General features: G+C 36.5%; 2 protein-coding genes across 5 annotated transcripts in view; one reads left to right on the plus strand and one right to left on the minus strand.

The window, feature by feature from the left end:
- Positions 1 to 283: 283 nt before the first annotated feature.
- LOC115412575 (claudin-10-like) lies at positions 284 to 5,251 on the minus strand. Its single transcript, XM_030125150.1, has 5 exons — positions 5,038 to 5,251; positions 902 to 1,063; positions 736 to 817; positions 538 to 642; positions 284 to 437 (listed from the first exon to the last, which is right to left on the minus strand). Exons 1-5 carry the CDS (start codon positions 5,249 to 5,251, stop codon positions 284 to 286), a joined length of 717 nt encoding a protein of 238 aa, XP_029981010.1.
- Positions 5,252 to 9,412: 4,161 nt separating this feature from the next.
- Positions 9,413 to 15,011, plus strand: part of LOC115412371 (multidrug resistance-associated protein 4-like) — a 45,195-nt gene continuing 39,596 nt past the window's right edge. The window contains exons 1-8 of one of the 4 annotated variants that reach the window (XM_030124858.1): positions 9,413 to 9,481; positions 9,578 to 9,685; positions 10,245 to 10,355; positions 13,064 to 13,184; positions 13,298 to 13,522; positions 13,650 to 13,739; positions 13,847 to 14,010; positions 14,099 to 14,224. In XM_030124858.1, coding sequence (XP_029980718.1) covers positions 9,612 to 9,685; positions 10,245 to 10,355; positions 13,064 to 13,184; positions 13,298 to 13,522; positions 13,650 to 13,739; positions 13,847 to 14,010; positions 14,099 to 14,224 — 911 coding nt within the window. In that variant the 5' untranslated portion in view covers positions 9,413 to 9,481; positions 9,578 to 9,611. The other 3 variants (XM_030124857.1, XM_030124856.1, XM_030124859.1) reach the window with 3 other exon arrangements.

The raw sequence follows: 15,011 nt of genomic DNA on the forward strand, positions 1-15,011 counted from the left end.
AAACCCATTTAACACAGAAAAATCCATCATCTGAATGCATGGCTGTAAATGTTTTCTGATACATATATGTATTTATCTGTCATATCAAAAGAAGTAAAGTGTGCAGCACAGCTATAATAATAATAAATATAGTATTTTAACTTAACACCTGGTGTGCGGTGAATCAGTGTCAGCACTTATCAGCTTTAGTACAGCATGTTCTATGTTTGACACTTTATTATACTGTACATCTTTGTAGACTGAACAGTGGTTGTTCACTCAGATTTTTTTATATTCACATCGTTCATACATATGCATTCTTATCAAAGTGCTGCATCCGAGAGGAGTTGCTGTAGTCTGGAGGAGGCTGGTTCACAGACTTTGCCTGCCCTCTTGGATAGGAGGAGATATGAGAATGTGAGGCAGCACCTTTGTAAATGTAGTTCGACTGACTGTGGCTGCAGAGAGGAAAAAAAAACAGATTGAGATTCATCTTTACAGATCTGGCACAGTACATTAACCTGTCTTAAATACATAGTATGTGTTTCTTGTGCAAACCTTTTAGTGAAGGAACCTGCGATGGAGAAGCAGAGCATAATACCTCCCAGAATGCAAAGGACAGAACCTGCCCACCCAATAAACAGAGCAGCTCCCAGCTCATACCTGAGGAGAAAGAGACATTTTTATAGCAATTTTGTCTTCGCTTCTAAAATAACAAAACAGAAATCTTACTCTACAGGTTGTCACATTACTTACTTTTGTGCAACAAACATCGGGTCAAAAAATTCTGATGTGATCCGATGTGCATAAAGTGAACACGCTGAAAGTGAGCAGAAACCTTAGACGGAAAAACACACTCATGTTAGATAGAATAGAAAGACCACGGAGAGTCACACATGTTTAATACTTCCACTTTACTTACCACTGAGAAGAAAATTCACACCAGCAAAACAAGCGATCCTTGCTTTGTTTTTGTCACTTCCACCTATTTTGGTGCACTTCATTCCAACAAGGGCAAATATAGTACCGAAAAAACCCAGACACACAGCAGCAATCATCAGTCCTCTGCAAGCCTGGATGTAAGCTGTGGGAATAAAAAAAAAGAGTCCAAGTCAAAGTCAATGGACTGGGCTTCACTCCTGCGAATTTACGAATTTCTGTAAAAGTGACACAAATCTTTTTTTTTTTTTTTTGGGTTCTCTGTGTCAAGGCAGCAGCTGTCAAAATCTGAGACCTGCCATTCAGGGGTGGTTTTGAGAGAAATATTACCTTGAAGTTAACCCCTGAAACTAGTCAGCTGTGGCAGAAACCGCCTGAGGTTCTCACTAAATCTCCTTTATAGCCTTCAAGCTCCAAGAACGGAAGCTAAACATTGACCTCTTTGGAGGTAAATGAGTCATTCTTAGGGAACTTATATTACACTTTTAGATTGAGATAGAGATATTAATTCCGACTATCAATGGGAATCTTGATGCTTTTTAAAATAATTTTTGAAAAGTAAAGAACAAGGTTAAAGATTAACGAGACTCAATAAGTCAGTGAGGCTAAATCAATTAGAAATAAAATAGCACAAAGCTTTTTTCAGCAGTCCCTTGAAACTTTACTGTATGTGTTAAACCTAATAGATAACACAGATACAAATATAGTCAACATGATTAACCAACATTTGTAAGAGTTAAAGAAACATGTGCCATTAAAAAGCTGAAAACCAAAGTTCAAACTAGAGGGGAAAGAAGAGCGGACCATCCAACGCCAGCATCGAGGGAAAATCTTTGCAGTTGCTGACTCCTGTTGAATCAGTGACACATGTCTTCCACAGATTGGACCAGAAGGTGGCTGTGGTGATCACTGTTCCATCAAGAGAAGACACTTTCCAGTAGTCCGTTGGCAAGGTTGAAGATACCAGCACCCACCCCGAAGTAGCCAAAATAAAGCCTGAAATCTCCTGAAACATGCTGCTTATACAGCAGAGAAGCCTACGCTAAACTACACTGTCTACAAATGAACAGTGAGGGACCTAAAAATATCAAAAGCTCCTTGACTTGTAAGTCTTGTTGACTTAGGGCAGCTAGACTCTGCAGTGGTAGCTCAATGGATAGGCAGTGATTGATAGTTAATGTGTTATATTCTGAAGGGAGGAGTTTGTCCTTAAACACCAACAAGTGGCCAATGGTCTATTATAGTGTCTTCCTCCCCTCACCCATGACACGTCACTGTGACTCACCAGGAAAGATGCTGGGGACTGGAAGTGACCTGATGACGTCAGTAGTGATGACAGTGGTGGTAAAAGTTCACAACATTAACCTAAGATATGTTATACTGTCTACCTCGGCAATAGAGTTTGACTGGTTATGTCTTTAAAGGTTAAGTTTTTATGTTTGCTGACGTCAACTGTTGTATCCCCATGGTGGGATTAAAACTTATCTTATCTTATCTTATCTTAACTTATTTTATCTTAACTTATTTTTATCTTGTCTTGTCTTATCTTAACTTATCTTAACTTATTTTATTTATCTTCTCTTGTCTTGTCTTATCTTATTTTATCTTGTCTTTATCTTATCTTGTCTTGTCTTATCTTATTTTGTCTTATCTTATCTTGTCTTATCTTATCTTGTCTTATCTTATCTTATCTTATCTCATCTTATCTCATCTTATCTTATCTTAACTTATTTTATCTTAACTTATTTTATTTTTATCTTGTCTTGTCTTATCTTATCTTAACTTATTTTATTTATCTTATCTTATTTTATCTTGTCTTTATCTTATCTTATCTTATCTTATCTTATCTTATCTTATCTTATCTTATCTCAAGTGGGGAGACTTTATGAGTTTATTCTAATATGACTTAATTCTAATATATTGTAATTTATATGAGAATTTGAGACCTGATAATAAACCAAACTCTGAAAGTGTTAGAAACAAGGCTGGAGGAGGATGTGTCACGTAAACCAGGATGTCATCTGTAAACACAGACATCTGCTGTCTTGTTGTTTTGCTTGTAAAAAAAAACTCCATGTACTTTATGATATTGCATTCTATGGTCTGTATATCATGAATGCTTTTGCTATAATTTCACACAAATTAAGCTCCAAGGTTTTAGCTAATATTGTGGCAAAAATCTTAAAATGTTGTCATTTTAACAATCCAGCTCTTTTCTGTTCTGACATAACTTTTCATTCCATAAGGGGATATCTCCCATTTCTGCTGCATCCAGTTAAATGTTGACTGCAGGGTGTTAAAAGTTCTGTCGATTAATTAGCCTAAAAATCTAAAAATACCTCAATTTGATTCTTCACTTAGAATTGCTGCCTTTAGAGCACATTTTGGTCCTCAGAAAGTGTTGGGGCATCCACTCTTTGTAAAAAACAAAAAAAAGTTAGTAAAAAAGTTTAGTTTTAACACTAAGTCATGTCCTGCACTGGTTCCTGAAAAAAAAAAAAAAAAAACAGGCTTGAAACCCCACAGACACATTACAGACATTTAAGAGAGTACAGTGAATGTGTCACCCTCTAACTGTCAGTTTGCACCATCACCACATGATTAATAGACAACAAAAGCGCTTCCACTTCCTCAAAGTTCTAAAAATAGCACAGATATGATAACTTATTAACATCGTGTCACTCCCTGTGACATGTCAACAAATGAAAGCAAATGTTCTGTGGCTCAGTTTACAAAAAAGTTATTAGGATTGTTATTTGTTAACAAGATTACATAAATACAATAGATTTTTTTAGGTTGTCAGTAAAACACAAACATCATCCAACTATATTTTAGTAAGTTAACTTAGAGCCCCACCTGGTGGCTGTACATAATATGAATAAAACCTCTGTCATCACACAACCATGACCATCAGATGGAGCTACATGTCAAAATAACCCAACAAAACAGAGTCAACACCCAATGACGCTGTTGTTTTGCAAAATTATTGTAGCACAATAACACAACATAAATCAGCATAGTTACAAGACAATAATCTAATGGGATTTCTTTAATTGCTAAGTTTACATGTTAAGTTTAAGAGATTTTATCCAAATGAAAAAAAAGGAAATTAAAATAAAAGCATGAGTCGGCAAAACTGACGAGTACACATAAGCATTTGTTTCATAACTGCATTTGATTTTGAGAGTCATATAAACAGTAATGTTCGAAAAATATGTATTATTCACATGCATGCCTATAAAGTTGGAATAATTGTTTTCAGACACATTCCTCTCTATATTCTTATTTCTACACATCCGTAATGACCTTTGACCAACTACAATGATTACATACGGAGTCCCAGTTATGTTTTATTTATTAAAAATAAATCACATTGTCACAATCATTTCACAAGAAGAGGTAAAAATATTTTACTTCTGACATTTCATGATCTATATTTCAGAAAGTAAAAATGTACAATAGTTTGTTGTTTGCTGTACTTTGTTTACAGTGATGTCTTCTTGATCACACTCACATTTTGTGAGGTATTTCCAACAAATGATTACACATTTATCACAAAGAAAACACACAAAAACAGTCTATCATAATCTGGAATATAAATGTATTTATATTACAATTAGAAAACGTTTTTTTTTGTTACTACTGATTTGTTTTTATCAAATATCGGAAACAAAGCAGCAAGCAATGTATGTTTTTTGCACAATAATGTATCTTCTACATGGGGGAAACACTTAATAATGAACCCAAAGGAAAGAGTTCTATTAAAAAAACAAATAAATAATAATAATAATAATAATAATAATGAAAAAAAAGATCATATAACAATTAGGTCTTCAGTAATACTTTAGTTTGTTATTATCTTCAATAGAAATTCAGACTACAAGAAACAAAAATAAATAAATAAATAAAAATAAGTGCAAGTAGTGAGTTTCACTGTTCAAAGATCCCTTGTTTTTACCTGTAAAGACACATGCTCAAATATATCCTGGATTTAGTTTTCACTTGAAACATGACAGACACACAATAGTTTGAATTACTTTGCATTTAAAGTTGTAATAGAGCAGAATGAGGAATGAATTTATATAAAAAAGTTGTGAAATACTCGTCCTTCAATCTTACCTTCCAGATTAAGAATAGTATGGTGTGGTCTGCAGTGCACGGCTCCAATGGCATTTCCAGCACAATTGTTCCACAGACCCTGGAGAACCCAGGTCGCTGTGATGACTGAGGATGCCCGGCTGGTGGCCCTCCATTCATTGGACACCGTGGCCGCAATAGTGGCGCCGAGCCCTGCCAGGCCGCTGAGAAACGCTAGAATCTGCAAGCCTGACATTTGATGGCTTGAGATTTATATACAGTTTTTTTAGCAGATTTGGAAGAAATAAAATCCCCTCAGGCAAGTAAATTACACTGCAGACATGTGTTTCCCAGAGATGATTTACAGAGAAGACATCTGAGTCTCTAGTGGTGAGGGGTGGACCACAGCGGCTGAAAATGAAATAGTAAAGGATGTGGCTTTGCAGTTACTCATTACATTATGACAGGCAGTAGCTGATATTCTCCTTTGGTGTGTCCACATTTTGGTCTGCAAATAAGGTATGATATTAACATAAAAATAATAAAGCAGTAATCAGTAATCCCAAAAACAGAAAACACTGTGTCAAAGTCCAGTCACTGGTTCATGTATTTCGGCACAGACTTAGCTGCAGAGTGGCTAATGATTGCAGACTTGGCCAACTATGTTAACATGTATGGTGTTTTTTATGATTAGTCACTCTTCTCACCCACTGAGAATAACAAATTGTCAGTTTTAATCTACAATAGAAAGGCAACATGTTTACGGAAATGGAGGCTTACATTGCACAGTTAGTACCTAATCAGCTTAAAGGGAAATTAAGTTAAAAACTGGCAAATAATGCGCTGTGAATCTTAAGTGTTTATTGAACTAAAGCATGGAAGACAACAAAATATTCACATTATTTTCTGTCAAGTTCAAGTAACTGAATGTTTTAACTCTAATTTATGTTATGTAAGGAAGATGGTACAATGTAAAAGCATGTATGGATATTACATTATTTGGTTGAATACTTGTAATTGGTCAGTGATAGTATCCTTTGTTTGTTATTTATGTATAGAATACCATCATTCCTACTGTGCAATTTAATGTGATATGTAACAAATGCATGAGGTATCCAAAACCTTTTTTTTTTTCCACTGCTGTAGTTGAACAGCTGGGATTGGTGAAGAAATGCTATTAAATGGATCTGACTGTGGTGACAGATGGATACATAAAATGTTGTGACCATAGATCATCCCTCTATCCCAGTGAATACTGATGCCTTAACCCAGTGTTTTTCAACCTTGGGGTTGGGACCCCACGTGGGGTCACCTGGAATTCAAATGGGGTCACCTGAAATTTCTAGTAATTGGTAAAAAAAAAAAACCCAAACAAACAAAAAAAAACCTACTAATAAAAAATATATGATGAGTTGAGAAAGACGATCCCAATCCATAGAAGACATGTCAAACTGTGAAGCTGAAACTGAAGCACTGTGGTACTGTTTATCTTTCAAATGTTCTTTGTGGTCAGTTTCAGATGCTGCAGCTCTTTCATAATTCATAGTTTGAGTTATTATTTTTCAAGGAACAAATGATTAAATTTTGGTGGTGATTGGGGGGGTGGGGGGGCACTGATCTGCCTTGGCGGAGATCTGCACTCTCTTTTCTAGAAAAGCACTCATTGATCAAAAACATAACCTCCTTGGTGGAGGTAACAAAGCCACTGCCATGCTGAGCCTCTGTTGTCGAAGCCAGGGATCTGGTGATTAATATTCAAGGAAAGAGTCAGTGTTTATACAAAAAAACAACTGGAAACACTAACACATACTCTGAGCACATGCATGGGACACAGTGGCTGGAATATCAACTGGTAAAGCTCCAGGCTTGATTGGGAATATGCAAATATTTAGGATTCAGGAAAATTCAGGTGCGATGTAACCTTGGATCCATCTGAAGTGAACAGGATAAAAGAGGGATGCACAGACCATGGAGATTACCCACCTGATTTGTGGAGGACAAAGCAAGAAGTACCTTGCACTGAAGACATTTAAAACCATAATAAACATATCATAATAATCTTTAGACCCAAGGAGTTAAATTGTACCATGCACCAAATCTAAATCCTACGAGGAGATGCTGGGTGAAAGCATTTACTTATTTTTGTCAAATCAAGGACCCACTCCTATTCTGGAATTTCCTAATGGATGCTTTATATCCACAACAAAGCAGTGAAATGGGGGAATGTTTCAGTCCTGACAAAATGCCCTCTATTTCTTGGCATATGGGCCTCTAGTGGATGGTACCCTAACACTTGGAATTGTTGGGAGGCAGACAAAGTGCAATGACATTGGACAACAAGTAGGCACACATAGTTCTGGGCCTGGATGAATCACCACTTCTCCCGCTTGAGAGAGGAAGCTGCCAAGGCTTTGCTGCCAGCAGACTGATTATCTCAGCCTACCCTGACTTTGCCGCCCGCTGAGGGGGGACCACGATCAGGACACACTGTCTCCAGAACAGGCAGTATAATTTACACCGGGGAAAAAGTGTGCAAGAGCCTGCTTGGCCATGGCTCTGGTAGTACATCCACTACCAGAGGCGTATTGTGGCCTGAAATAGAAAGGGACAGGGGCAGTGGGTATTTTTAAAAGAGGAAAAGATGATTGAAATGATTCCATGTTTGAGTCATATCCAATGGATGGGACCACAAGAGCCCTCTCAAGAGCCCCTCCTAGACAGGCCTGGGACATGGGTCTATGTAAGAACTGTTAAACAGCTTCAGAGGTAGGAAAACTGCTAACAGCTCCAGGTAGTTGATGAGAATCCAGTAGAGACGTCCCTCACTGGGAGTACTGTTGGACACAGTTGCAGTTGGGTGGACATGTAAAAGTGTAAAAGCAGGTGAATATGTAACAAAGTTAATGACAGGTGCACCACTATCTGCTCTCTGGAACTGATAATCAGAATTGATATTCCAGATAAGATACAATGCAAACACCTTTGAGAGGCGCTAATGCTACCTTAGCGTATTTAGTAAAGGTGTGAGGGGTGAGTAATATAAGGGATCAACAATACAACCACGCATTACAGGCAACATACAATAAGCAATATGTGAAATATAATAAAAAAGAGAGCATAAGTATCGAAAGGGGGCATAATCTCTCCATTTTAAAGAATTCTTGTTATATCCAAATACATTTTCTTGCTTTTTTTGAGTTCATAAGGGAGAGTGAGTTAAAATATATTTTGAATTCATTCATTCATTTTCTGAACCGGCTTTATCCTCACTAGGGTCACGGGGGTCGCTTGGAGCCTATCCCAGCTACATAGGGGCGAAGGCGGGGTACACCCTGGACAAGTCGCCAGTTCATTGCAGGGCTGAACATATAGAGACAAACAATCACTCTCACATTCACACCTATGGGCAATTTAGATTAACCAGTTAACCTATTAGAGCATGTCTTTGGATGGTGGGAGGAAGCCGGAGTACCCGGAGAGAACCCACGCAGACACGGGGAGAACATGTAAACTCCACACAGAAAGGTCCCACCCCCTGTCGACTGGTGTTGGAATCGAACCCAGGACCTTCTTGCTGTGAGGCACGAGTGCTAACCACTGCACCACCGTGTCGCCCATGCATGAAAACTTTAAATTTTTGGAACTTTTTTCAGAAACGTATGCCTATGAAATAATAAAATAAAAAGACTGATGATGTTTTAGAATTTGTGTGGTCAAAATGTTTAAATAGATTCGTATCTGTAATTTCAATGGTGTTGGTTAAATTGGAAGACACATAATTTGTAAGCACAAATTTAAGCTATGTTTTTTTGTTTTCATTTGGTCTTCCCTTCCCTTTTCTTTATTTTTTATTTTTTATTTTTTGAGAAAACACACACATTTATTTGTAATTTATAGATGGATTTGCACTGTGTAAATCTACCGAGCCATGCAAATGTCAGGAAGTAAATGGTTATGAAATGATCCTAAAAATAGTGACAACAGCTTTTTTAAAAATAGTTTTAAACTAATTATTTTATTTATTTATTCTTATTTTTTATTTTATTTTTTCATAAATGGTTATGAAAAGATCCTAAAAATAGTGACAACAGCTTTTTTTTTTTTTAATAGTTTCGAACACAGTTTTTATTTTTATTTTCATTTTCATTTTTGTTTTTAATTTTAATTTTTATTTTAATTTTTATTTTCATTTTCATTTTTGTTTTTATTTTATTTTTGTTTTTAGTTTTAATTTTAATTTTTGTTTTAATTTTAATTTAATTTTTTATTTTTATTTTTATTTTTATTTTTATTTTTATTTTTATTTTTATTTTTATTTTTATTTTTATTTTTATTTTAGTCGTTCCTTTGAAGGATGCCGTTTTTTGTGAATGATGCAGAGCTCAGTCAGCCAATCCGCAGGTGGTGGGCGGGGTCACGCAGCTCCCGCTCACCTGACGTCCGGGCCAGCTGACCGGCTCTGGTAGTAATCCTGCCCTAGATGCCGGTAGGTGCACGGTAGAGAACAACATTGCACTTTGCATCAGCTCTTATGTGAGTGTTGCCTGTTTCTTTCTCGACCCCCCTGTGCCTCAGTCTGCAGTGAAAGTCTCCAGCCTGTATTTACCGGAGGGGGCATGGAACCTCTGCGGAAGGAGGGGAAGGATAATCCGTCGGCTACAGCTAATCTTCTCTCCAAGATTTTCTTCTGGTAAGAAAACCGGCCCTGGCTCTGACAGTCGTGTTTGACATGAATTGAATGGTGAACCCTCCACTTTGACAGTTGGTGGCCACTTCAGGCACTCTGTCCCTGAATGCAACAGCAGGAAGCCCCCATTACCACCAACTGACTGGGACCACTCAGGACTAAGTGTATTATTTTAGACTTAAATCAGAGGTGTGTAAAGTGGGAAGATAAATAAAAATACTGTTCACAGAGTCACTGGTATTTACACACTGTATCTACCTGGTACAGATGGTGCTTTGACTTCAACCCCAGTGCAAACTAAGACAATACTTAAGTCTTTTTTTTTTTTTTTTTTAATCACAGATAGTGGTTTGGTTTTATCAACATAAAACACATTTGACATTTGCAATATTTCATGATTTTTTTTTTCTGTTTTTGAGAATGTTACATGCAACATTCAGTATTTTCAGATAAATGCAGAGTACTGCTGAAATATCATCAGTTTTCATGTTTTCACAGTAAATAAAAAGAGCTGACATATTTAATATTTCACTTCTTTATATTTGTGTACTTTAATCTTCAGTTGGCTGAATCCCCTCTTCAAAGTTGGATATAAGAAGAAACTGGAAGAAGATGACATGTACAAAGTTTTACCAGAGGATGCATCTGACAGGCTCGGGGAGGAGCTACAGTGGTAGGACATTGAATGATGCTTTCTAGTTATTTACTTTAAGTAATTTAATACTAATTAAAGTTTTTTTTTTTTAAGAGTAAAGATGAAGCCCACCTTCTTTCAAGAAAGCTGGACTCAGTCTTTTACTGTAATATTGTAGCACCTCTTTTTCTCTTGTTTCCCAAGCATCTGCAAGTTCCTCATCTGATAAAACTCTTACTATGAGGTGTTTTGGGCACTGAATGACAAATATGGACTGTCAGATAGTATCGTGCTACGTAAAGGTGTCTCCATCACCATTAATGGTCCTGAATAATAATAATTAGAGGTAGACCAATATATTGGGCCGATATATTGATTTTTTTTTTTTTCAATATCAGCCACTTGGAGTTCAATAAATGTTAAAAGAGTACTATGTAAATGTAATAATAATTTAATTTATAATGTGGCATAAAAAAATCTTAATCTGAGTGTTTAATAGTATTTAATGGTAAAAAAAAAAAAAAAAAAAAATAGGCCTTAAATATTGGCCTCAAAAATCAGCTGTAGATATTGGCCATATGCTGACCAAATTTTAAAAATCGGCATTTGCTTTAGAAAACCCTATATCAGTCGACCTCTAATAATAATAATAATAATAATAATAATAATAATAATAATAACAATAATAATAGTAATAAATGGAAGGATTGGGCAAAAACTGGACCAGACAAAACCAGATAAATCTGTGATTTGCAGTAGTAAACAAGTTGCTCTTGAATATCCCCTCCACCCCTGGAACATGATATCTTTGTGCCTGGTCATGTCTTAAATAGGAGCGAGGCATTATGGTTGGAGGTGAGCCCACCTGTGCTATATATAGATAGTGCTCCTGAAACCCTCCTCCACAGTGGTCCCACTACTCCGACTCAGAGGGTTGACTTTTCAGAGCTGCTTAATTTAAAAGCTTGGATTGCCTTTTTTTTATATATTGTTGACACTATTCTATTGCTCTGTGTTATTTAAAAATGAAGGTTTACAGACAGGATAATGGCACTGTTAAAGAGTTAAACCTACTCAAAGGAGAGCTAAGACAGGAGGCCAAATATTGAGTGACTGCAAATGCTCAAAACAAATTGAGTCTTGTATTGTTCTTGTGATTTAGTACAAGTGTTATTGTACTAAGCCATTTAAATTTACATTATAACCGTCTAAGGCCCTTCTATATGGAGTTATTGCATATTCTCCCCTTGTCTGCATGGGTTCTCTCCACATACTTACAGTCCAAAGACATGCACCTTAATAGGCTACCTGGTCACTTAAAGGAGTGATATTTTGCTTTTTTAAATAGAATTATGCATTTTAAAACATTTCCCTGTGGTCTACATAAACTGTAAATGCTCTGCTTGGGTCTGGATTCTTCATTAATTCAACTCCACAGGTCCATCTTCAACCCTATTTCTGAGTAATAACACCAGAAAGGTCATTTTGAGCGCTGGCCCTTTAAATGCAAATGAGCCGCTTTACACCCCACCGCCTCCACGTTATTGACCGTGCTTTCTGTCCCATTCAGCCACTTTTGTTCGTTAATACAACCAACAACTGAACATTTAAGGTAATCAGCTTGAAGTTTGGACATACTTTCAGTATGGACTACAACTGCTGCTGCTGACAAACAATTATGTCATACTTGGAGAAATGTTCCTCAGAAGTCTTGACCTTATATATGCAAATGTTGTGACATAACTGGTTATAAAATGTAACACTTTCAGCAGAAATTAAAACAGGTTGTAAAAATCCACTTGATTTTTGCCAGAATGAATATAAAGATAGCTTTGCAGCACCTGGGGGGGTTCAAATTCAAACTTTTTGAACTATTAAGGTCCAAATACACAAATAAATGTACCAAAGACTAATAAAAGTGGGTTTAGCAAAATATGACCCCTTTAATCACCCATAGGTGCAAATGTGAGAGCGGATGGTTGTTTGCCTGCAATGATGTGGCAACATGTCCTAGGACACGCTCCGATATCCAGAGGATTTACCCGTTATAGAAATTTAATGAATGGATTACACTGAGAGTAGTGGCAGGAGCTAACTACAACTTTCCATTTTTCAGTCATTCATTCATTTCTGAACCTGCTTTATCCTCACTAGGGTTGCGGGGGGGTGCTGGAGCCTATCCCAGCTACCTATGGGCTACCTATGGGCGAATTGGTTTTGCTTCTTTTTTAAAAGATTATTTCCAGGAAGAATGGAATTTCACCAGAAATATGCACAAAAACTAAACACATTTTTATTTGATTACAACAGGATCTAATGTTATATCACAAAATTTTCCTGTTAAAACTTAAATTATGTTTTACAGACATTACAGTTTAAGATCCTGTTCAAATATTTTATTTGTTCATAACTAACATCATAACATTATTTTTGTGCATTCTCAACAAAGGAACTACCATTATTTAATAAAAGTGTTAAATAATAATGAATAAAATATAAACAAAAAAGAAAAACAAAAAAAAAGTAAAATGAACCTCCACAATATCTGCATTTGAATAAATACCTAGAAATAACGATACAATACTTTTTAAAATCGATACAGTGTTGCGAAATGAAATCTCGCAATATATTGCAGAACCGATATTTTCTTACACCTCTAGAATCGAACCCTGGACCTTCTTGCTTTGAAGCGACAGTGCTATCCGCTAACTTTTCATTTCCACTTGTGCCTCTGAATTTTTTTTAAGGTACTGGAACAAAGAGCTTCAACAGGCAGCTAAAGGACTGCGTCCACCTAACCTTAGCAAAGCTCTAGTTAAGTGCTATTGGAGATCATACTTGCTCATTGGACTATACATATTTGTGGAGGTACAGTGCAAAATCACACAGTGCAACACCACTTATACAAAGAATACAGTTTGGGTTTTTGTTTGGTACAGTCTAATATCTGGTTTCTATTTTTTTTGTTTTTCTTTTAACAGGAAGTTATCAAAATTATCCAGCCACTTCTACTTGGAAAGCTAATTGAATACTTTGAGAGCTGTGATCCGACCAACACCGCTGCACCCTATGAGGCCTACACTTATGCAGGAGGTATTTCCATGTCAACCATTGGCCTGGCAGTCCTTCACCATCTTTACTTCTACCACGTCCAACGAGCCGGCATGAAGATTCGCGTAGCCATGTGCCATATGATCTATCGAAAGGTCAGTCCGAACATTTACGTGTCAATGTGTCAAAATATCTTGTGGTATGTACTGTATGTTTACTGTTAGCGTGTTGATGTACTTTTCCTGTCGGTTTAACTGAGTTTGACACCTTTGCTTTTCAAAGGCTCTCTGTCTTAACAGCACAGCTTTGGCCAAAACAACCACAGGACAAATTGTGAACCTCTTATCCAATGATGTCAACAAATTTGATGAGGTGTTTATCTGTGCTGCCACATGCGGTGTCTTCTTATCCTCAAATCTATATTGTTAATGAAAATGACTAATTTAGTGAAGATAATTTTGCTTGTCATTTTCTTACAGGTAACACTATATTTGCACTTTTTGTGGATTGGACCACTGCAAGCAGGAACTGTCATAGTATTGTTACTGTATGCGATCGGCCCATCATGCCTTGCAGGGATGGCTTTCTTTTTCATCCTGATGCCAGTACAGACCATGTTTGGTCGCTTCTTCTCACGTTTCAGGTTTCTACTCTGTGTTTTGTTAAATAGGTTACACTTCTCCTGCCCTAGATTTCACTGGAGTCAATGCTGCATTTTTTGTCTCTTTTAGGGCTGAAACAGCAATCTTAACTGATGACAGAATACGCACAATGAATGAAATCATCACAGGGATCCGTGTTATAAAGATGTATGGCTGGGAGAAGCCTTTTGGTGCACTGGTGGATGAGGTCAGAAGGTACAATAGATGGTCTTTTGTGTCAAGTAAACAATCTCTACTGGTGTTCCTTAACCCTTAAAGACCTAGAACTATTTCTACGATGACTTTCAAGTGAGTAATTCTGTACTTTTAACCTTTCTTAAATGCTTTATCACCATTTATTGGAATGTTATCCTCTACATTTTGTGTTTTTCAATGGAAATCAGATATTTTCATAGATTTAATTTAGTGTCAATGTGAAAGTTCACAAAAGCTCCATGTAAAGTCAACGGATATTATGTCAAAACAGAGAAAACTAAAGCAAAAGTGGCTTCTTCAACATAATATATCATTAACTGAACATAAAAAAACAACCACTGCCATTTTTCAAACTACATGAACTTTACTTGTGAATCAATGTTGCAGAAAATTACACTTTTCAATGTTCACAATGGAGCTTTTGAATGTCAAAATAAGATACATCTGATACTGTTGAAAAGCAGAGATGCTGCCTTTTACCTGAATTATTTCAATGTACTGATGGTATTAGTGGTACAAATATTAGCGGTGTATAATTGCCAGCAGGTTTTTAGGCCTTTGAGGGTTAACCCATGCCTAACCATATTTAACCCATAAAGACCCAAACAGCTACTGGCGACCAAAAGTATCTACGGATCTAAACTGTTTAATACCTGTTGATCCACTAATCCTATCAATGCATGTAAATAATTGGTGTAAAATGTAGTTTGTCATGTTTTCATAGTCATCACATATGACCCATTTGGATGTTTAGAGGCTCCGTCGTTACCGTGGAAACACCATCATC

This window comes from Sphaeramia orbicularis, chromosome 21, assembly GCF_902148855.1.
Source record: "Sphaeramia orbicularis chromosome 21, fSphaOr1.1, whole genome shotgun sequence".
NCBI classification, from domain to species: Eukaryota; Metazoa; Chordata; class Actinopteri; order Kurtiformes; family Apogonidae; genus Sphaeramia; species Sphaeramia orbicularis.